At 37.6% G+C, this 23,384-nt stretch overlaps 2 protein-coding genes across 3 annotated transcripts; one reads left to right on the forward strand and one right to left on the reverse strand.

Moving 5' to 3' along the window:
• The first annotated feature begins 393 nt into the window (after window positions 1-393).
• On the forward strand, window positions 394-9,275 carry LOC307171467 (uncharacterized protein). Its single transcript, XM_079893087.1, has 5 exons — window positions 394-1,391; window positions 3,320-3,465; window positions 3,729-4,266; window positions 4,380-4,568; window positions 8,663-9,275. Exons 1-5 carry the CDS (start codon window positions 642-644, stop codon window positions 8,861-8,863), a joined length of 1,824 nt encoding a protein of 607 aa, XP_079749213.1. The 5' UTR covers window positions 394-641; the 3' UTR covers window positions 8,864-9,275.
• A 575-nt stretch (window positions 9,276-9,850) lies between these two features.
• p2rx3a (purinergic receptor P2X, ligand-gated ion channel, 3a) lies at window positions 9,851-17,079 on the reverse strand. Of its 2 annotated transcripts, XM_079893096.1 has the most exons (13): window positions 16,863-17,079; window positions 15,991-16,126; window positions 15,829-15,900; window positions 15,663-15,732; window positions 15,435-15,494; window positions 15,275-15,326; window positions 15,076-15,153; window positions 14,166-14,307; window positions 11,035-11,171; window positions 10,858-10,951; window positions 10,708-10,773; window positions 10,550-10,627; window positions 9,851-10,458 (listed from the first exon to the last, which is right to left on the reverse strand). In XM_079893096.1, exons 1-13 carry the CDS (start codon window positions 16,994-16,996, stop codon window positions 10,342-10,344), a joined length of 1,236 nt encoding a protein of 411 aa, XP_079749222.1. In that variant the 5' UTR covers window positions 16,997-17,079; the 3' UTR covers window positions 9,851-10,341. The 2 variants fall into 2 exon arrangements, with proteins under 2 accessions (XP_079749222.1, XP_079749221.1); XM_079893095.1 differs by having other exon boundaries at window positions 15,275-15,494.
• Window positions 17,080-23,384: the final 6,305 nt, after the last annotated feature.

A 23,384-nucleotide genomic window follows, 5' to 3' on the forward strand; every position in this document is an offset into this window, starting at 1 on the left:
TACTTTACCATAGTTCTTGCATCATATAATTTATTGTATTTTACTTTATAGTAATATAAATCTACAGCAATCCAGCTAAATACCATTATTACAATTAGTGTTATAATAAAACCAGTGATTTTGCGTTAGAGAACTGCAGTATGTTGGCTGCTTAAAAGAAAAGAGGTGACCAATTAAATGAAATCGCTCCACTTGCTGTAGCAGTGACTTCATATTAAGACATAAAAATGTCTCAAGGTTTTAAGACACAGTGTCTCCGTCATTCAGCGGCTGGTCAGAGGGAGTGACAAAAATACAAAATGTTTTGTCCTGACACACTCGTCTTACCTGTCCATCTGGGTGTTGGACACGCCTTTTTCCTCTCTTTCTGTCTTCATAACACTTCCTTTTGTAAGATTTCAGAAATCAAGAAAAGATTTAGAGAGCTAACAGGAGGGATGAAAAACAAGGGGAGCTGAATGACGGACGGAAATAAATACTTGTATGGACTAACATGAGGATATAAATAAAGGATCTGTGGAATTGTCCAGGATGGGTGAAAGTTGAGCGTCTAGACTGAGTCTGCTTTATTGTGTACATCTAGCCACACTATCTGTGAGTTGACTCTACTCATGTGTGTGCATGTGGTAACATAGAGCCCAATGGAGGAGCTGAACCCTGTTTCAGACACTCAAGCCTTACTGGAATCTATGCTTCAGAAATTACAGCTAAACGCTGAGACCAACAGTAGCTCACATGCTGATATGCAAACATGTAGTCTGTATGAAACAGCGGAGGATTCATCTAAAACAACAGTTTATCCGTTTGGATTTTCTTCCAAAAGTAAAGAGCGAGATGGAAGCACCTCAGTTTGGAATAAGACTCAACAGTTTTCTCATTTTGGGGGTCCATTGACTCCTAAGCAACCCGTCAAAAGGATCTGTAAACACAACTCGGGATTCTCTACTAAACCAAAACGGCCACCATTAGTTTGGGGGGAACACAAGCGTTTTACGTCAGAGAGGACCGATCAGATGCCCAGGCCAGAGAAGATGCAACAATTTTCTCTGGAAGGGAACACCAGCTCAAATGTGCCACCGTTATACAAGACAGAATCCTTACGAAACCCCCCTGACCTTTTAGCTCCAACACTGACATCGTCATCTTCAGTGGTGGAAAAACCAGAGGTCAAGGGTCAAAGTGGCACGTGGAGCTGGGTTGCTGTGAATGAGAAAATTGAAGGCGTCAGACCTCACGAGCAATCAGGAAAAACGACAAAGACAAGTAGGAAGAAGTGGGGGGAAGCTAAAAGGTGGGCTCAGAATGTGAAAGAGAGATGGAGAGAGAGACACAGAAGCACAATGGCCAGACAAAGAGATGATGAGGAAAGACTAGCGCAGCATGAAGTACAAGTGAGTATTTGTGTCCGCTTGGTTTAATACTGTCAAAGCCAGTTTTGCACTAGTTCTTTGTCTATTAGTGGAGCTTGCAATATTAGGCTACTACACTGAACCAAACTTGCAAAGTTATTAAACTAGCCTAATTTAGAATTCAGGACTGTTGATGGGATACTTGCGTTTTCATTTTTAGTTAAAAAAATTAATAATGAATAATTTGGAAAAACAAAATATAGAAACACTTAGCGTGAGCGTCCAACCGGTTGTATGACCGGTACAGTCTGTTTGGATACTGAAATTTTCTGAAAATGATGAAACTGAGTCAAGTATAGCAACCACCTAGCAACAGTGTGCTAAAAACACTCAGAATGCCTTAGCAACAGAAACTGTGTCAATCGCCAGTTGGCTGGCAATGCAAAGTTGTGTGAGAACTTAGTAAACAAACGTGAACGACGCCCAGGACAGTTGACGGGCCAGTGTTGCATCGTCAAAAAGGTTTATGCCTTGGCAATTTATAAATTCAAGTGTAAGAAGACGCTAAAGGAAACTCAATTTGTTACTTGAACGCTGTGTTGAAAGTTTTGTGCGTGCACACATCTGAAGCGCACACAGAAAGCCGCGTCTCGGAGGAGTGCAGAAATACTGAATTGAGCTCTCTTTCACGCCTTCTTGTGCTTAAATGCACAAATTCCCCCCAAAAATTCAAAAATATCGGCCTCGGAGTGTATCCTAGTAAACATAGTCGGTTATAGCTTAAAGCTGCACTGTGTAATTTTTTAAGTTGATTCTTAGCAAAAAAACACTTTGTTCTTTCAAAATGATATGTGCTCATTAATGTGTAATTACTTCTACCAACTAATCAAGTATTCTCGTAAGCGTAGAATCTGCCATTTATAATACATACGAGCGAGCCGCTCGAATGGCGGCAGCCATGTTGCGCCTCCATCTTGAAAATACATGTGCCAAAGAGGGACATGCCTGGAAATTCAAGCTTCGCCTTTCGCGTTTTTACACTCAGTGGCACCGTGACGAATGCGAGGGGGAGATTACTCGCGACTGCCGGCAGATTTGAAATAATACGGCCACCGTAGGAGTTAAAACGCCCTCGGAATGGGAGGGGCTAGAAAGTAATATTCAGTTGGTAGTCATAAACAATTTCACCTCTTGATGGGAGAAAATCCTACACAGTGTAGCTTTAAGTGAATGTATAGTAGCATCTATGAATAGTAGATGGAAGAGTAGATGTGTACCTGTATCAGTGTATTATATCTTAAAGTGACAGCAGCCTAATATTTCTGCTGCTGTCTGTTTTATTATGTTAATCAAACAACAAAGAACAAAAAAATCATTCACTGCTCTTTAATAATGATTAATCTGTTTAATTTATGCAATGAAGACTATCCACTGTTATTTTACATTTGATTACTTTATTCAGTGACTCTACTGTTACTGTATTCTACAACTACTGTTACTTGTCTTTAATAATGTTTCAAATTTATATTAGGCTAGTAGTTTTAGCTGTTTTATCGAAACTACAATAGAGAATTGTGAATTTTTCACTGGTATCTAAAACTTTGTTATCATAACTGTCTGTTTTTCCTGGCCAGTAAACTTTCTTTTGGTAAATTTTCGTAAGTCACCGGCCATTGGCAAGTGTGGCAAAAAGTCAGTTTTAGGCCCTTCTTTGCAACCACCCAGCAACTGAATTACAATGTGCTATAAACCACACGGAATGCCTTAACTACCATCTAACATTGTCTTAGCAACTGCACAACAGTGTGCGAAGAACCACTCAAAATGCCTAAGCAACCACATTGCAATGTTCCAGTAATCAGTCTCCCAAACAATTCAGCATCATGGCAGAGACATTTTGTGGGCAAGCACAAGCACCATGCAAAATCTAGAATTCATTTAAAACACTTGTCCTTTCTGCTTATATTCAGAGTAATCTCTCGTCGTTATCGGGGCCCATCTATGTGAACAACACACCTACGGCAGTAACGGCACACAATGAGACTACAGATATCCACCATGAGCCGATCAACAGGGCACTGGATGAAGATGACCCTGCTTCGCTAAGCTACATGAGGTAAACACATTAGAAATATGCAGCAGACATAGTTATCATTCCACGGGTCTGATCCATGAATCACTTTCTTTTTCTTATAAAACTCCTGTCTCATCAAGAAAGAATGTGTGTGACCCAGTAAGGGCTAAAATTATGAAAACACAAGAAAATATGTGAGCTATTCAGAGTAAGGGTGCACCTATTAAATCCTGGTTGAGGTGATTTTCACTGGATGTATTTGCCTTTCAAATGACCCAACTCCTATCTTTCATCCTTCTTCTCAGTGACAGTCTTTTCTCTTTTGGCACTACTTCTAATTTAATGGAGGAGATCTTCAGCGGGACGGAGTGGGCTCAGTTTCTCTCAGTTAACTGCACCACGCAGGACCAATCAAACGAGCCACAAATTAATATCAACCAATCACGTGAAGAACAACGGAACAGTAAATGGACTCAAAATAACATAACCGATTCCCATTTAGGAATGACTAAACCTTCGCTCTCTGAGAGCTTTGCCTCCGATAAACCTGTTTACAACCAAACCGAGACGTCCCAGATGAGTGTTCCTTCATCACATGTTACTGATCTCACCACAAATCCATTACAAACTTCTGACCCGTTTACAAACGTGTTACGAAACGCCAATCGGAAACTCAATGAATCTCACCACAGTGAGCAATCAAACGAACAATCACAGTTTTCCCAGCTTGATCCGAACGAATCAAAGGCAACTGACCATAGCGATCCACAACTGATGTCTAGTCAAGTCAACCAAGGTGGGATGGAGGATTTCATACCTCTCTTGGACCTTTCATTCATTAAGGTGAAAGTATAAGCATTAATAAACAATATTGATTTATTAGGTTGCTAGTAATTAGCAACATGTTAGAATATTATGTTAATTCTTTCTTATTTCTTTTCCTTCTTTTCTCTCAGCCAATGGACAGATTGTCCACAAAATCCTATGGATCTCTGAGGCGTAAAAGAGAGCATTGGACAAAAAGGACAGATCCATTTGAACACACAACAGAAGACATGGAGGACGAGGACTACAGCAGCTCTTTCATGGCCACAGAGACTTCAGACTCACCCACGTCTTCACTCAACTCGCTGATAGTCAAAAAGGTATGATTTACTACATGACAGAAGAAAATATGCATTAATATAAACCAGTTTTAAAGTGCCCCTATTATGCTATTTTAAAAGTTCCTAATTTTGTTTTGAAGGTCTCCTTCAATAGGTTTACATGCATCCAAGCTCAAAAACACTTAATTTTCTCATAAGATACATTGCAGCATCAGCTGTTTTCTCACAGTGTCTGAAACGATTCGATAAAGGATTCTCTAAACCCCTCCTTTCCGAGAGTCTACTCTGCTTTGATTGGTCAGATGGCCAAGTCTGTTGTGATTGGTCTACTCTGCTTTGATTGGTCAGATGGCCAAGTCTGTTGTGATTGGTCTACTCTGCTCTGATTGGTCAGATGGCCCAGTCTGTTGTGATTGGTCTACTCTGCTTTGATTGGTCAGATGGCCAAGTCTGTTGTGATTGGTCTACTCTGCTCTGATTGGTCAGATGGCCCAGTCTGTTGTGATTGGTCTACTCTGCTCTGATTGGTCAGATGATCCAGTCTGTTGTGATTGGTCTACTCTGCTCTGATTGGTCAGATGATCCAGTCTGTTGTGATTGGTCTACTCTGCTCTGATTGGTCAGATGGCCCAGTCTGTTGTGATTGGTCTACTCTGCTCTGATTGGTCAGATGGCCCAGTCTGTTGTGATTGGTCTACTCTGCTTTGATTGGTCAGATGGCCAAGTCTGTTGTGATTGGTCTACTCTGCTTTGATTGGTCAGATGGCCAAGTCTGTTGTGATTGGTCTACTCTGCTCTGATTGGTCAGATGGCCCAGTCTGTTGTGATTGGTCTACTCTGCTTTGATTGGTCAGATGGCCAAGTCTGTTGTGATTGGTCTACTCTGCTCTGATTGGTCAGATGATCCAGTCTGTTGTGATTGGTCTACTCTGCTCTGATTGGTCAGATGATCCAGTCTGTTGTGATTGGTCTACTCTGCTCTGATTGGTCAGATGGCCCAGTCTGTTGTGATTGGTCTACTCTGCTCTGATTGGTCAGATGGCCCAGTCTGTTGTGATTGGTCTACTCTGCTCTGATTGGTCAGATGATCCAGTCTGTTGTGATTGGTCTACTCTGCTCTGATTGGTCAGATGGCCCAGTCTGTTGTGATTGGTCTACTCTGCTCTGATTGGTCAGATGATCCAGTCTGTTGTGATTGGTCTACTCTGCTCTGATTGGTCAGATGACCCAGTCTGTTGTGATTGGTCTACTCTGCTCTGATTGGTCAGATGGCCCAGTCTGTTGTGATTGGTCTACCACTTACGGCTTTAGAAACCAAACGTTGCTGTGTCAGAATTTCAGCTCCGGGTCTTCCTCAGCAAGTCAAGTCAAGTCAAGTCATCTTCATTTATATAGCGCTTTTAACAATGTAGATTGTTTCAAAGCAGCTTTACAGAGATAAACGTATAATTTAAGGTAACAGAGATTGTTTTGGCTTTACAGCGGTTCTTTAATAAAGTTATTTTCCAGCTAAAGTTAGTTTTGATTGATTTGCTTCCGTTGCAACGATCATTTGTTATTAAATTAGGGGCCGCTAAGACGACACCATTCTCTCTACACAGACTTTAAACGCAAACCTGTGAGAAACGCTGATGGCGTTCACATGCGCATTAAGAATTGGTTCTATAGTTATATGCATTTGAATATACGCAGGTTTGGAATTCCCTACAAGCCAAGCCTAAACAAAGTACTGGTGTTTCCTTATCATTTTTGATAAAGAATTTTATTTTATTTTATCAATTCGGGGTAGATACGCGAATTGAGTTTTCCCGACGACGCTTTATCTGTAGAGTGGTAAAGGGATCCTCCATAGGGAGAGACTAGTTGCACTTCAGCACTGCGTTAATTGTCATCGGGTCCAGGAGCAGGTTCTCTATATCAGATCTGGATACAGCCTGGATCCGGCAGGCTGCGGGAAAACCTCGGGATAAACAAAAGACACTAAAATTAGCGTAGATGCCATTCTTCTTATGATGTAACGAGTACATCAGGATTTATGGGAAGTGTTCCCGGTTCCAGCTGACCTAATCTATGCAGCCTAACACTGAATTATAGAAGTCTATAATGTATTATGTGAAAGCTAGGTCAAAGAGATGTGTCTTTAATCTAGCTTTGAACTGACAGAGTGTGTCTGCTTCCCGGACAATGTTAGGAAGATTGTCCCAAAGTTTTGGTGCTAAATAGGAGAAGGATCTACCGCCAGCAGTCGATTTTGATATTCTAGGTATTATTAACTGGCCGGAATTTTGAGATTGCAATAGACGCGAAGGACTATAATGCGTTAAGAGCTCGCTCAAGTACTGGGGAGCTAAACCATTTAGTGCTTTGTAAGTGATCAGCAATATTTTAAAATTGATGCGATGTTTAATAGGGAGCCAGTGCAGTTTTGACAGAACCGGGCTAATATGGTCATACTTCCTGGTTCTGGTAAGAACTCGAGCTGCTGCGTTTTGAACCAGCTGTAGTTTGTTTATTAAGCGTGCAGGGCAACCACCCAGTAGAGCATTACAATAATCTAGCCTTGAGGTCATGAGCACATTAACTAATTGTTCCGCATTTGTCATTGAGAGCATATGGCGTAATTTAGATATATTTTTAAGATGGAAAAATGCAGTTTTACAGATACTAGACACATGACTTTCAAATGAAAGATTGGTATCAAAGAGCACACCCAGGTTCCTAACCGACGACGAAGACTTGACAGAGCAGCTATCAAGTGTAAGACAGTATTCTAGATTATTACGTGAGGAAGTTTTTTGTCCAATAATTAGAATCTCTGTTTTTTCAGAATTTAGAAGTAGGAAATTACGAGTCATCCAATTTTTTATATCATCTATGCATTCCGTTAATTTTGTGAATTGGTAGGTTTGGTAGCACTCGAAACACAGTGATACAAACAGTATCGGTCTTACTGTATCAATTCGAGCCAGAGTCCTCATCCTTTGGAAGTGCATGCAAAGTGGATTTGCTTTGGCAAAAAAGCAAATAAAAAGTTTTTTAATAAAAAGTAATAAAATATTGCATCATTTTGATTAAACACAGAAGAATTGTTTAACCCCTGGTTAAAGTTTAGGGTGTGAACATAGTTTGTTATTACAGACTACAGACGCACATGTTTTGTTATGTCGAGATGGTTGTAGTTTTAGAGCCATTAATTGTTGGGTGGTGCTGAATTTTTAGCTTGTCTTGTGACACAGGCTACTACGATGTGAGTCACTACAAACATTTTTTGACAGATTCTGTAAGTCACACTTTTTTCAGCAACCTACACTGCTATGAGGACGATCCTCATTACAATCAATAAGCATGTACATTACCATTCAGTGGTTTGGGGGCAGTAATATTTAAAAAAAGAAATGAGTACATTTATTCAGCAAGGATGATTGATGCTTTTTTTCTTTACTTTTTAACTCAGCATGATATACTGGTGTACAAGCAAGAGTTTTTCTTGTTAACCAGATTCACCATTTAAATAAACATGAATATACTGTCATATCCTACTTGCCCTCATGTTGTTCCAAACCTGTATGAGTTTCTTTCTTCTGTGGAACATGAAAGGGGGAAGAATTGTGAATAACTGTACTGGCCACTATATTCTGAAATATAATATGATAGCTTTACATGAGGAACACGGCAAAGATGTAAGTTATTCACTGACAATATGCCGCTATTAACTGCTGTCAGTAAGTCAAATTATTCAGAATGACTTGGATCAACCAATTCATTGAAACAGTCATATCGACCACTTTTATGATCCATTTATGGTCATTTCAGAGCTAGAAAGCCATCGTTCATTATCATTATTTTGAAGAGCCAAGATATCTTCAGAAATTCCCCTTTAGTGTTTCACAGAAGAAAGTCATACAGGTTTATAGTGAGATGAGGGTATATTGATGATGACAGAATCTTCATTTACAAGTCAATCCCTTTAAGTTGAGTTATAGAACATAGTCCAGCATGAACAGGCCTGCAACAGCTGGTCTTCTCAAAAGGCAATTCAGTTTATGTATCCATTGTAAACACATTATATAATTTCAATTGTAATCATATTGTCCACAATCACAATTATGTCATTCTTTCTATTCGTCTCCCAGAGGAGGATGGAAGACACTCAACGACGCGTTCGATTCTCTGAGGAGGTCATCATCTTACCGCCCAGCTACTTGCCAGAGAATGACGATGATGACGATGATGAAAATGATGATGATGACTGCCCAGAGGAGCCTTCTCCCCGGCCTTCAATCCCTAAGTGGATTGTGTCTTTAAAAGGCAAAAGTGCAAAGTACAAATTTTAACTCCCTTTGCATCTGACTCTTGCATAAGCTGTAAGACTGGCGAGACAGCACAAATAACAGACAATAATACATTTATTATGAAAACAAAACTCATTTTAATGAGATTGTGATATGCCAGTGCTATATTGATATGCCATTAAATAAATTTTTTAATGTAATAAAAATAACAATAGAATTATTTCACATATTATTGTGTAAAGATGTTGTGTGATTCATTTTATAAGATTAACATTACTTACAATCTCCAAGTCAACAGAATGAAAATCCAGCTGATTTAGACTAATATTTCACACTAAACACACACAATATCCCTGAATCCTGAATGCACTTTTAGCTTCTGAAAGGATAGTGTATATACTCACATATCATCATTTCTATCTGTTAATTAATGAATAAATTACTGTTCCTTGTTTGTCGTTTCATTTGCTGCTGCTTAAGAATTGATTGTAAATGTAGACTACCAGTCAAGTAAAAACAAAAGTTAAAGAAGTGAAATGAAAAGTTATAGAGGTTTAATTTTATGAAAAATTTTGATGAATAATTTATCCAATTGGCTCTATAACAAGCAGAAGCAGAAAACAGGAATAAAGCGAGCATTTTCTTTATAGGCCAAACCTGAGAAAATGGCACCATCTGGTGAAAAATAGTTAACATTTTAATTTTGAAGCCTTGCCAAGAGAATGAAAGCCTATTAACAAAGACTGCATCATTTTATAGTTAAATGGCCCTGGGATTAAAAATGGTAGTTTTAATGGGTTTCAATGGGGTCATTTTCGTTCTTAAGGTCCTAAGTGTTACTATTTTGTGTACCTAGAGTAAAATAGATTTATTAAAGGAAATAAGGGGTGAAATGGTAAAATTCCAATAAAAATACACACTTGCCAAAATGTATGCAGTTGGCATTAACTTGTATCAATGATCCAAAAAAAAAAAAAATGAAAAAGAAAAAATGTCTAAAAGGATGCACAAGGGTTAAATGCTTAAAATACACATATATAAATTGTGAATTTATTTAGAAAATAATATGTTGATAAAAACTGTAAAGCAGCCAACAAGTGTCCAGCACACATAGAAACTCCTTCAAACTCCTTCAAGCTCAAATATAAGATAAGAAAAAAGACATTTTTGATTGTTTAACATTTTAGAGTTGTGCGTAACTCTCATACTTACATTTGTGTTATTTCATATAATTTCGAAAGTCTAGACTTGATTATTATTCTAAAATGCAAAAAATTGTAAGGATAAAGAATGAGCAGGTATTTACAGAAATTTGACCTATAGTGTATAGATGTGTGTTTTCTGATGGTTTGCATTAATTCATTTTCTTGATTTCAATGCATTAACAGCCCTAAAGGTTCACAGACTAAACAAACTAAGGTATTTATACTATTACTTGAAGAAACTGCAAGTAAAAAAAAAAGAAGAAATAAGTAGTATAATTATTTAAAAGTCTCGTGGGTTTGTTCGGGCCACGTGACTCACTCCTGTCGTCCAATAGAAAAGGTCCCAGAGTCGTTTGAGTTCTTCCCCAAAACTTTGATTGACATCTGGCTGCCCTGGCGGGGTCCCTTTGACTCCTGCACAATGCCTGATACCTGTCACAAAGGGGATAGAAAGATAAGACATCGCTCTACTTTACCTCTGTATACTTATAAGCAAACTCAAGTCAGATAAACAATCTGGCACCTCTTCAAATTTCTTTGCTTTGTACTCGTCGGCCCCTTTATGGAAGTTGAGAAGGATTATGTCACAGAACACTGTAGCCTGCAAAAACATACAACGGTCAAATATGTATGTTTTTTGTTGTTGCCAGTATTAACCTTTGCACGTCACAATAATCTTACCAATCCCACTGAAGTGAATGCCGCGACTAAAGTAATCAGAAATGGCACAACGTTAAACTTTCCCGCCTGCAAATAGATACGCAAAGTTAGCGATATGTGTCACAAACGCTGCTTTATATAGCGTATAGGGCGGCTGTACAAAATACCTACATTGCCAGACACTATTATTTCAAAGCGGATGGCATAAGCTTTGTGAAGTGTTCGATACTCAGTCCCATCTTCGGACTGATAGTATTTAGCAAACCTGAAAGAGACAAAAAACAAGATGCAGTGGCAGAAAAGCCGGAACGGTGCACGATTATAGCCATGTGTGTTCATGTGCTATACCTGAAGTTATATCCTTTAGTGGCTTTGCTGTGCTTGAAAGCAGCATCTAGGTGTGTGAAGAAGTAATTGGGGTTGCACTTCTCCACATCATAGTCAAGATTACACTTCCAGTTGATGTTAATTCCAATCTCTCCTCCCTGACACACAAAAAAAACAAAAAAAAAAACAGGCAGTAATTTCATTACATGTGATGCGCTGTTTCCACATTAAAGCAGATTATTCTATTCTATTCCAGAATTAAACAGAATCCAGCTCCATCTTTTCACTGACTATATTTTTGCAGGTTACACACGACTACTATAAGGCTAAATAAGTAGGCGTATGGAATTTATTCAATTAATTTAAGAATTTATACCTCACAATTCTGAGAAAAAGTGTCAGAAACGACGAGTTAAAACTCGGAATTGCAAGAAATAAAGTCAGAATTGCAAGATACAGGCCTGGCCTAACAGACCGGGCTTAGATTAAAGAGATACAGTTCATCATTTACTCACTCTCATGTTGTTTCAAACCTGAATGAATTCAGTTCTTCTGTTGAACACAAAAGAAGATCTTTTAAAGAATGTTGGTAATCAAACAGTTGACGGTAGCCATTGGAAAGAAAATACTATGGAAGTCAATGGGGCTCATCAACTGTTTTTGATTACCAACATTCTTCAAAATATCTTCTTTTGTGTTCAACAGAAGAAAGATACTCATACAGGTTTGGAACAACATGAGGATGAGTAAATGATGACAGAGTTTTCATTTTTGGGTGAACTATCCCTTTAAGCCAGGATAAGGCCTTAGTTCAATAAGGACATTTAAGTAGCTTTTATAAACCTGCCTTAGAAAAAACCCATTACTGATGTGCATCTTGAGACAAAACAATGGCACTGAGATATTTTAAGATATGCTAGTACAAGTTGCTTTCAGATAAAACAGCTCAAACATGCATTTTAGTCTGGGACAACAGGCTTAAGCCTTGTCTGTGAAACCGGGGGATAAACTCGCTCAGCAAACTGAGCTGACTATAGTTAAAGCGGGAATATTTTTTTTAACGATTTTTTAAAAAGACAAACACTTCTTTAGTTCACTCTTGGCTGTGTCGTTCGCTTATGGCCACACCACCCTGATCTCGCCCGATCTCAGAAGCTAAGCAGGGTCGGGCCTGGTTAGTACTTGGATGGGAGACCGCCTGGGAATACCAGGAGCTGTAAGACTTTTCCTTCACCAGAAATCTAATAGCCTACACTTCCCCATGGCTCAGGTTTGACGGTTGTTCCTTTATCCTTTACAATTCATTGTTTCATTTATTTTCTTTTTTTCCTCCTTCAGGGGGCCAAAGCAACACAGTATAGTGTTTGCCATAAAGGGCTTAGAGATTTCACGGTGGTGTTGCTGGAGAAAGGAGAAAGGAAGAATGACGAGGCTGAGCTGTTCTTTGCCACACTGAAAGCAGGCAGAAGCCAGAGAGAAAGCTAAATGAAAGAAAATAAATGAAGCAATGAAGGATAAAGGAACAACCATCAAACCTGAGCCGTGGGGAAGTTTAGGCTACTAGTTTTCTGGTGAAGGGAAAGGCTTACCGCACTATGGCAAGCCGTTTTAGCTTAAAACGTTCCCAGCGTTACTTGGCGTAATTTCATTTTTACTTGTAAGAATGCTCTCTAATTCGATTCTTACTATTAACAATTAAATTAGAGAGCTCTTTAAAAATAATTGTTACTAGTAAGAATTGAATTAGAGAGCTCTCTGATAATAATTGTGTGGAAGAGGGGGATGGTTCGGCAGCCGCTGGCTGGAGAGCGAGTGCGGGGAACTGAATGTATGACACTAACAGGTGTTTGCACTTCGCAGTGAGTCGAGAGACGAGTGAAAAGGAGCTGTGAACGTGAAAGCCGCGCTAAAGTGTTGTATACAGAAGTTTGAGTTCCAGCTGAAAAGCTCTCGTGATATATTTTTGATTTTGAAGTGTCTGAATAAATTACATGCGCTGCACAGTCACTCTCCGTCCCCTGTCTGCTTCATCTCCACCTTTCCCACAAATTGTTACTAGTGAGAACTAAATTAAAGAGCTTTCTAATGAGCCCTGTTCTTTTGTTACTGAGGCTCTTCTTCTCTAGACCAGGGTTTCCCAAACTTTATTTGCCAGCCAAACCCTTAGACTTAAAATATTTACTTAAAGAACGCCTAAAATTTAATAATAATTTTCTATAAAGCTGCTTTGAAACTATATGTGTTGTGAAAAGCGCTATACAAATAAATGTGAAATGAAAAATTAAAATAGGACAGTAGCAGATTTAAAAAAAAACGTTGTTTGGTCTGATGAGTCTGTGACATTCAGATGACAGGGTCAGATTTTGGCGTAAACAACATGAAAGCATGGATCCATCTTGCCTTGTATCAACGGTTCAGGCTGCTGGTGGTGTAATGGTGTGAGGGATATTTTCTTGGCACACTTTGGGTCTGTTAGTAGCAACTGGGCATCATTTACACCACAGCAACCTGAGTATTGTTGCTGATGTCCATCCCTTTATGACTAGTGTATCATCTTCTGATGCTACTTCCAGCAGGATAATGCACCATGTCACAAAGCTCAAATCATCTCAAATTGGTTTCTTGAACATGACAGTAAGTTCACTAAACTCAAATGACCTCCACAGTCACCAGAATCCAATAGAGCAGCTTTGGGATGCGGTGGAACGGGAGATTCGCATCATAGATGTGCAGCCGACAAATCTGCAAATCCGACCAAAATCTCTGAGGAATGTTTCTAGCACCTTGTTGAATCTGTGCCATGAAGAATTAAGGCAGTTCTGAAGGCAAAAGGGGCTCCAACACAGTACTAGCAATATATATTATAACAAAGACTCTTCTGCGAATGGAAATATGTGATATTGCGGTTTCGTTATATCGCGATATCAGTTTTTTTTTATAATTGTGCGTCCCAAATTGTATATTTTAACATTCGGAATAATTAGCCTTTAGTCAACTCACAAACCAGACATGGTGTGTGTAGCACCATGTTGATCAATACGAGGCATATCAACTTTTGCTGTAACAAACTGGCAGAAGTCAAAAAGATGAAATTGATCTCTTTGATAAATTGAAAATAGGAAGAGATGAAAGGCAAAGCTGAGTTGACCTACCTTTTCAGTAATGTAGTCCAAACTTTGATTGAGTTTTTTCAGGATATCTCCCACTTTGAAGATCGGACAGAACGGCGCATGCACTGGGTCAAAATTACAGTTCTGAAGGTAAGACTGGTTTAAGCTTGAAGGGAAATTGCCCCTGTGAAAGTAAGAGAGAAACAGCACATCAGTAGCCTGAAGCAATATTAGGCTATTGTTATTATTTGGGTTTTCTTTCATAAGGGCACTTTATTAATTATATTTAGAGTTGTCAATAAATTTAGGGTTGTTGATGAACATTTTGATTGAATTATTGACATTAATCAAATTAATCAGGTGATTGAACTTTATTACACTATTGTGGCAGATGAATAAATCATTGAATATGAACAATGCAGTCAACATATTGTTTGTTTTATTTTTATGCCATTGAACATAAGTCTATCATTTGGCCCACAGTCCATTTTTTTTTCACATTTGAAAAATAATTTTTAAGCCGTTTAATGAAATTTAAATTGAAATCACTTATATATCTAAGTTGATTGTACTTAAAAAAATGAAGGCGGCAACTTTTTAAAATGAGATTCAATTCTAAAAATAATTTTTAGCGCAATTTTCCACCGGACAAATTGCGATTAACTCATGATTTCTGTTCTGTCTGTGCGCACCAATCTTGCACTTCTATCTACTCCTCAACCAGACCACCTAGAGACTTCGGGTTTTCGGCATTATGTTAAAGAAGGTCTAATCTCGGGAACGCACAAAAAAAATCCAGGAAAAGATTTACTATCTCTTAGTGTTGTGATCCCATGAGGTGAGAAAATTGCGCTAAAACACTCACTGAGTTTTTATTACTTGTTTTAATGAAATGGCTTCTCACAACACAACAGTATAGTTTTTAATCCTTGTGCAAAGGTAATAAACTCACCTAGTGACATCGAACAGAGGGAAGCGAATGCTGTTTTTGATGAAGATTGTGAAGTTCTCCACCTCTTTCATTGGTGTTCTGAGAGTGAGCAGATTTATGAATGTGTCTGGCATTAAAACTATCTATTTTGGATTACAAGACAACTCCCACTGTGTACAATATTTAAATTACAAGTCCAAAAGGTTGCACTTTTTCTTACCCAGAAAGGCTGTCATCCTCTGCAGGGCACCAGCCTTCGATTTCACACCATCCTGTAGTACTATTTGTACCATTTGTACTATTTGTACCATTTGTACTATTTGTACCATTTGTACTATTTGTACCATTTGTACTATTTGTAACATTTGTACTATTTGTACCATTTGTACTATTTGTAACATTTGTAACATTGTTGATCAAGCATGTGCCTGTTAAAATACCTGTAAAAAAAGGAGAGATGTATACATTATATATATATATATATAAAGATATATCAAGCAACCTAGAAAGTATTAAGATGCTTCTCTCCTACATAGTTACTCGCTGAAGTACTATGAGTATTAGTAGACCTGAAAGTGATGTCAGCCTTAGAAAGAGAACAAACTCACCATTTCCTATATTTGAGGTATTATTCTTATTGCAGTCATCATCAGTTGTGCAAATAAACTTCTTGTCAGTCTGACAGACAAGGGAAGAGTAGAGAGAGAGAGTGTGTAAGTACATAAGGTTGCATATTTGAAGTATATTTAAAGTCAGCTGAGGTTTGGGTGTCACCTCAGGGCACCGTCCTTGCATCTGATTGGCTGTGATGACCATGTTGGTGATGATAGAGAACGATGAAGAACCCTGAAAAATGTGCAGAAAAGTTGACCTCAGACCAAGACTTTGAAGAGCAGGGGGATGCAAAACGTAATTGTGAAATGTACATTTGCTGACCTGTGATGGAACCACATAGTCTGCTACGTCCATCACACGGTTATTTAAGTTGCCCAAGCCCTTCACTTTGGTGATCACCGCAGACTCAATCCCAGTGTCCCGTTGCTGATGTCCTTTTTCATGCAGAAACACCCAACTGAAAACACAAACACGCGCACATAACAAAAAATAAGTGATCGAACCTGTTCACTATTAGGATCAATGATTTAAAAAATATATATATACTTTTACTATTATCTGGCTAAAAAGTTAGTTAGTCATTTAAATGGGTAACAAACAGGCTATATATCTATAGATAGATACATGTATTGATGGATGGATGGATGGATGGATGGATGGATTGATAGATAGATGATCAATAGATAGATATAGATAGATCGATAGATAGATAGTTGATCGATAGACAGATAGATGATAGATAGATAGAAAGATAGATATAGAGATAGATAGATGATTGATAGATAGATAGTTGATCGATAGACAGATGGTAGATAGATGATAGATAGATCGATAGACAGATAGATAGATAGATAGATAGATAGATAGATAGATAGATAGATAGATAGATAGATAATCAGAGTCATTAACTAATGGTGCACTTACTCCCATTTACGCACTTACGCAACAAAACAGAAATAATACATTTCAGCAGTTAAATTAAATAGTCTCAAACCTTCATATTTCAAAACATTTACATATACATTTCCAAAGGTTAATTACATTTTCTGCTCTTTAATCCCATCAAGTACAATCCAATCACTGCATTCAAGCCTAATTTCTTTTTTCTCCATTTACTAGCCCTTACACCAACACTCTAATCTTTAAAATGAGTTTAAATTAATATTAGCAACAAGGACATAATTAAAGCTTACCAGATAAAATACAGAATGATCAACAGCTGGACGAAACGGTTGATGACTCCAACAGACCAGCTCTTCACCACAACTGATTTGGCTGTTTCATAGACGAAGAAATCAGTAAAGAAGCGCGGCAGTTTGGGAGCCATAGTAGAAGAGTGTGTAGTTTACTGCTAACAAGTGTACGCTGAAGAAAGTCTCGAGATCCAGTGCAGGACGAACCAGTGCGTTCCTCACTGCTGTGCGTCTGCTGAATGAGGGATCTTATTTTACTTGATGCATTGGGGAAAAAAAATACGTTTGACCACATTTTCCCTCCCCTTTTCATGTTCATGCCTCTCCTCCATCAGACCCCAAGGGGCCTTGGCTGCATTTCCTTAATAGCCTGCTCATTTGCTCCTCTCTTCTCAGTTTTATTTTAGGGAAATGTTTCACTTTTTTTTTACAAACCAAACCTTTAATAGATATAAACACATCACTACGTCTAATTATATCAGTTGATTTGTGAAAGCTCTTTACGCACACATACTGTAAATGTAATGTATTCCACTGTGTGACTGCGTTTGTTACATTTTGTCTTTGGCATTTTTACCACACATACAGTCACAATATGCATTACCATTGTTGTTTTCATTTCGCCTCCAAAAAGTTACAATCATATTGGTAAAAAAAGTACATTTCTAAAAACTCAAAACTGTTCACCCTTGTGACATAGCTATCAAGTCAATCATTCAAAACCTGCTAAAGAGTGCAAGAGTCAATCTCCATTGGGAAACTGATTTTTAACGATAACTTTTAAACCTTTAAAGACAAGCTACGATGTTGTTAATCTATGTTATTTGCTTCTTTTGAAGCCGTCAGTCTGCATTTTTTCAACTTATTTTTTTAAGTAATTGTGTTTAACAGCAGAATTTGAGGTGAAAAACTACATTACCCATGATGCTGTTCAGAAAATTCCACCAATTAGAGTCAAAACAAGCAAAATACACCAAACATCTCCTTAGCTCCGCCTACTCCCATGATGCACTGCGGATTAATGGAAGTAATCAAGTCGATCTCCCTACGCTCTCAAAATACTTAAATATTTGTATAATCAACATTTTTAAATGAGTATAGTTTTATATTTCTCCATTTGATGTCATTAGCAATACTTTAGGATTAGGGATTGTAGTTCTATCTATCACTAAAACCGATAAGTACACAGTGTACTTTTTTTTTGTAACAAAGACTTTTTTTTTTAAAATCCCAAAGAGAGAAATGAATGGAAAACAATGGAAAAAAAACCCCTTCCAGGTACAACACTGCTGGAAAGTGGGCGGGCACTGTTGCAATGTATTGTTTAGGATCGTATATGTTTCCTGTCAAACCACACCAGTTGTACCATTAAAATATGGGCATGGCCATGGATTAATCCAATATACTAGTTCAAAATAATTTTTATACCAACCTCCATCAACCCCTTCCCCAATTACACTGAAAAAATGGTAACTTAAAAAGTGTATAATTCATGTGAAAAATATTATGCAATATCACTGATCACCAACAAAATGTCACATATTATTTGTATTTTCCAAAAGACTTTTTGTGTTTTCTTGAACACTCGCATTTGGTTTCTTTCCGTTTTCACATCCTTTGAGAAGTTTGTTTCCATAGTTGCCTTCTGTTTTAGTTATCATTATTTCATATATTTGTAGCCTTATGTTTCAGTTCCCTTGTGTCCGATATTGTCTTGCCATTTTTCGAGTTGTGGTTTTTGCTGTGGATGCCTGTGTTCCAGAGGTTAGCTGTTGTTAAAGGGGTGGTATAATGCCCTTTTCACAAGATGTAAAATAAGTCTTTGATGTCCCCAGAGTGTGTATGAGAAGTTTTAGCTCAAAATACCCCACAGATATTTTTATATAGCATGTTAAAATTGTCACTTTTTGAGGGTGAGCAAAAACGCAGTTTTTGTGTCTGTTCCTTTAAATGCAAATGAGCTGCTGCTCCCGGCACAGGGGGCGGAGCTACAACAGCTCGTGTCCTTTTACCTTACACACACATGCACTGAAAATTTCAAAAACTTTTAGCCTTTTATGTTCAAACCGGAGTCAAACAATGATGGAGAGACTCAAGAAGAAGAAGAAGAAAACATCTAGACAACATTTCTGAACAGTTAGTTGATGAATTTATGTAGCTTATGTGTAGTTATCTTCTAGTCATTGATTAGCATATTCTGTCTTGATAAATCGCATTCCTGGGGGCGGGGTTTATGTAAATGTTAGGGTTTGTGATGTCACTAACTCGGGAGGAGTGTCGTGTAGTCTCTACCAGCCATTTGTTGTAGTCCTTAAAAAGCAATTTCTTTGAAAGAAAATATCTCCCTTTGCTTTGAACTTTGATGTTGTTAATGCTGATTAACTAAAGTTAGAAAAGTGAAATCTTAATCAACCACCCCTTTAAAGAACCACCTATATTTAGGGTATGTTTACATTACACTTGAAAAGGTAAAACTTTTTATGCGATTTGGCCATTCATTTACACGACAACGGCCTGAAAACGCAAGCTTTCGAAGGTTGTGAAAACGATGCCTTTACCGTCTCCATGTAAACAACAAAAACGTGAATTTGTGAAACCGGGGACATCATGCGCATGCGTATTACGTGTTCGCGGCGTGTTTCTTGACAAAGTGGCATCGCCAACTACTGGCCTGGCATGTATAATACAGCCTTTTTAGTCATTTTCGCAGATCCGTGTGAAAGGGGATCGTTTTGGCAACGTTGTCGTCTGTTTTTGGTACATCGTTGTTGTGTAAACATCCCCTTAGATCCTCCCCTCAACTACTTCTTTCTTGCCTACAAAACCGTGATATTAAATCAGGTAAAAAAAAAACTCTTTAAAGTAACAATTACTGGTTACCTCTTTTTACAGTGCATTTCTTCATTCAAAAAGCATTTTCATTCAAAAAATTAAAAACTGGGAACATTTTACGACAACTCTAATACACATAACATGGACTAACAACTAAAAACACAACAGCCTCATTTTGTTCAATGTTTGAGGGTCCCATAGAAAATTTGTTTTTCGTTTTACAACTCATGTTCTCAGATATGGTATTTCTAGTTTGTTTTTTCAATTAAGGTGAATGTTTTGAATAAATGTTATATCAAACAAGACAATCTGCTGATTATCAGACAATCTCAGATTATGCACATTTCGTAATTTAACACGATTTTATACTTGCACCTACTTATTAAGTGGATAAACTGATGTTGTTACAACTATTGCTGGTCTCTCCAACTCACACTAATTTAAGCCAACAAAATGGCTGCGTCCGAAATCGCATACTCTCTTGAGTAGGTTCTTATTTTGAATAAGTAGGCTAATTACTTCACGACCATTAAAAAGTATGTTCTATATAGTATGAATGTGTGTAGTATGAATATAATCCGGGCGTACTACATTCGTACTAACAGCGTCAGTTGTGTCGCTTCACTGCCATTCACAAATCATCTCCGTGTCCTCATGGGATAGTCATGGCAATTCTTAACATAAGTTTTATATTAATTCATACGATATGTTTAGGGGGGTCCTTAATGCTTTTTTTATTTTCTAAAAATTGTATGTTTTCGTATGAAATCGCCACCTCGCAAAATTTTCCCATGAGATCAGGTTTTGTAAACAGTAATGCCATTCGCTATTGTACTGCCGACAGGTTCCCTTTACAAACAAGATGAGATGGAACTGCCAACCACGGAGTATCCTGCTCTATTTGACAAAGAAAACCTATAGGTAGCCTATACCCAGTGTTTGACGATTTTAGAAACGTACCACTTAACGTAAAAATAGGATCAAAGTGATAAAAAAAGAAATAAAGCTGTTCGCCATCACACTGCCTATTACTGACGGATGCGGCTCTGGCCTCTAGGACATTTCTGGAATCGTTTGCAAATTGTGTACACTTAAAATGAAGATCACATTTCCTCATTACTGAAGTGAGCCCATAATGTTTGTGGTCAATTACAACGTCATGTCATCTCTAAGAGAGCTTTCAGAGAAGCATTTATGAGTGGACACAACTTCCCATAAATTACACATGCGTTGAGCTCTGGCATTATTGATATTGCACATGGATAATGGATTATCCTTCTAAGACGACATACATGAGAAAGAACAGGAGTTTGAAAGCAAGAGAGGATGGGATATACTGGATGTTTTGTTTTGATTTATCTATTTTATATAGCCTAGGCTATACCTATATCATGTAGGCTATACAGTAATGTTATTTCAATTTTATTTTAAATCATTTTAAAAAGGCAACAGAAAGGAGGAGAGAATCTTCAATTTCATTTTACATCAGACCATCAAGCTCAACTTCATCCGTCTCTCTTACCCCTTCTATCATATTAAAAACCACATGTTTTTTTCAACTTCCCTTTGCTTTTGCCAGACCACCTATCTCCACTGAAGGACTTCTGCTGTATTAAAAGCCACAAGCTCTCATTGTAAGCCATTACTGGTACTTTATAACCCTGATGGGGTTCATTTACTTGCCTTTCAGTGCTAACAAAATCCTTTTAGAAAGGGTGATTGGTTGAGTCATCTCACATGTTTGACAGGACATGTGTGTTGGGACAATGCCTTGCTACTTAAGCGGGTTTAATGTTCCGTAATTACAGGATAAGCTAAATTTAACACATAAAGCAGGGCCGGTTCTGGACATTTGGAGGCCCCCCATCTGTCTATCTACTGCAGTAATTTGCTACTTTATTTACAGCTTTCCTGGACACCACTTCAGCAAATGAACATCAGTGCTTTTAATATTTTTTCCTGTCTGGGTATTCAGGATTTCACCCTTCTTTTGATCCAATATAGATATTGCAGTAGCCTATGCTATAGCCTACACACAAATCAACTGCTAGTGGAAGTAAAAGAGACAAACTGTTGAGCAGAAATCTTTTTTTTTTTTTTGTTTCTTCATAAAATTGTATGCTTAATTTTAAATAAATAACAGTATATATTTATGGTTTTAAAACTGAAATTAAGTATTGTGAGCAGCAATGTAATCATCAGCAGAATTTAGAAAATGCAGACAGATGGGGTATATCACCAAATAAACATGAATGAACGTCAGAAGGTTGAAAGATACAGAAATGTATCTTCATGTCTCGTCATCGTTTTTTAACCGCGGAAAGACGAAGCCATTCAACCATAGCAAGTTTGTTAGAAAAATAAAAATGTAAATCATTAAAATATGTTAAAACGTTAGGCTATAAAAACCGCATTATATTAATTATAGCCTATAACGTACGAACGGGTTAATTTGAATCTGTAATAATAATACCACCTGACAGGTTTCCGTGTTGTTTACAGCTTTGGTTGAGAGAGATTTGTTTCCTTGAGAAAAATTAACATGTAAGTAGGTCTACTTTACCTGATATTTAGCCAAATGAATCGAAATTGAATCCCAAGCTTAGGCTATGTATCGAGTCACGAGTTTTCAGCACTTCTGGTTCCATCGATCAAGTTTTTTTCTTCTTTTCTTTTTCTCAATGGATTTAAACAAATATTCAGTTTAAATTGCCCAAAAGTTCACTTTTACAACATTGTTAGGTTAATACTTAAGAATTAATATATATATATATATATATATATATTTTTTTTTTTTTTTTTTTTTTTTAATAAAGACTGAGAGAGTTGTCGAACTCAGTGATAGTGACGTTAAAGTCACGTGACCCGTGATTTAGCGACTTTATAGCCAACGTTTACCTTTCATCTAATAATGTAATGTACTGTTTTTGATTTGGGACTAGCTTTGGGATATCGTTACCGATAGGTTAAAACTGCTAACGCTCTGTGGCCAAATGTAAATAAAATGTATAATACCTCTGCATAAATGTAAAGTCAGTGATTTTGCGTCGATTAAAGTTATTTTATGACTCTTTGTTCATCATTTAACAAGAAATCTGTTGATTAAAAAAAATGTATTGCCTTGCTCTACTTCTAGTTTCTTATCCTGTTTTCCTAAACGTTTTTTGTGTGGTATCCCCTGTAATCTTTGTAACTTGGTCTTAAAAATTCATAAAAGTTGTTCATATGTGAAGATTTCACTGAATAGTTTTTCGGACCATTGACTTCACACCGCCTGAACAAGCCAGACATAGAAGGTCTTCGCCTGCAGATGTGTAGGGTATACTTGAACCACACACACACACTTAATCACTCACTGAACTTTTATTGCAAAACAGTGATTAACAATTTGATAGCTAAAAATACAAAACATGTTAATGAAATAAACAAAACATTTACTGAAGTGCAGTCTTTCCATTTTGAAAAAAGGCAAAAAAATAGAAAATCCTCTACAAGTAGGTCTATCCACACTTCCCTGAATGATGACAGTCTACCAAAACCGGAGAAAAGTAAAATAAAATAAAAACCGGAGAGTTTCTGGCGTCACTCTCAAAGGAGGGGAAAATGTTACCGGACTATTTCCAAGTTCTCAGTCTGAATGGAAAAATATGTGAAACAATGTGTGTGGAGCGCAAACAGCATGGGAGCAGA

This window comes from Squalius cephalus (assembly GCF_949319135.1).
Source record: "Squalius cephalus genome assembly, chromosome: 14".
Lineage (NCBI taxonomy): Eukaryota > Metazoa > Chordata > Actinopteri > Cypriniformes > Leuciscidae > Squalius > Squalius cephalus.

Bases quoted from the DNA above. Each gene is read 5' to 3' on its own strand.
- p2rx3a (XM_079893095.1), bottom strand. From the start codon at position 16,996: ATGGCTCCCAAACTGCCGCGCTTCTTTACTGATTTCTTCGTCTATGAA. The intron at 15,733-15,828 runs GTGACACCCAAA...CTTGTCTGTCAG, and splicing joins TGCAAGGACGGTGCCCTGAG to ACTGACAAGAAGTTTATTTG. The intron at 10,774-10,857 runs GTAGGTATTTTG...ATCTATTTGCAG, and splicing joins AAATAATAGTGTCTGGCAAT to GCGGGAAAGTTTAACGTTGT.
- LOC307171467 (XM_079893087.1), top strand. From the start codon at position 642: ATGGAGGAGCTGAACCCTGTTTCAGACACTCAAGCCTTACTGGAATCT. The intron at 4,267-4,379 runs GTGAAAGTATAA...CTTTTCTCTCAG, and splicing joins TGGACCTTTCATTCATTAAG to CCAATGGACAGATTGTCCAC. The intron at 4,569-8,662 runs GTATGATTTACT...TTCGTCTCCCAG, and splicing joins ACTCGCTGATAGTCAAAAAG to AGGAGGATGGAAGACACTCA.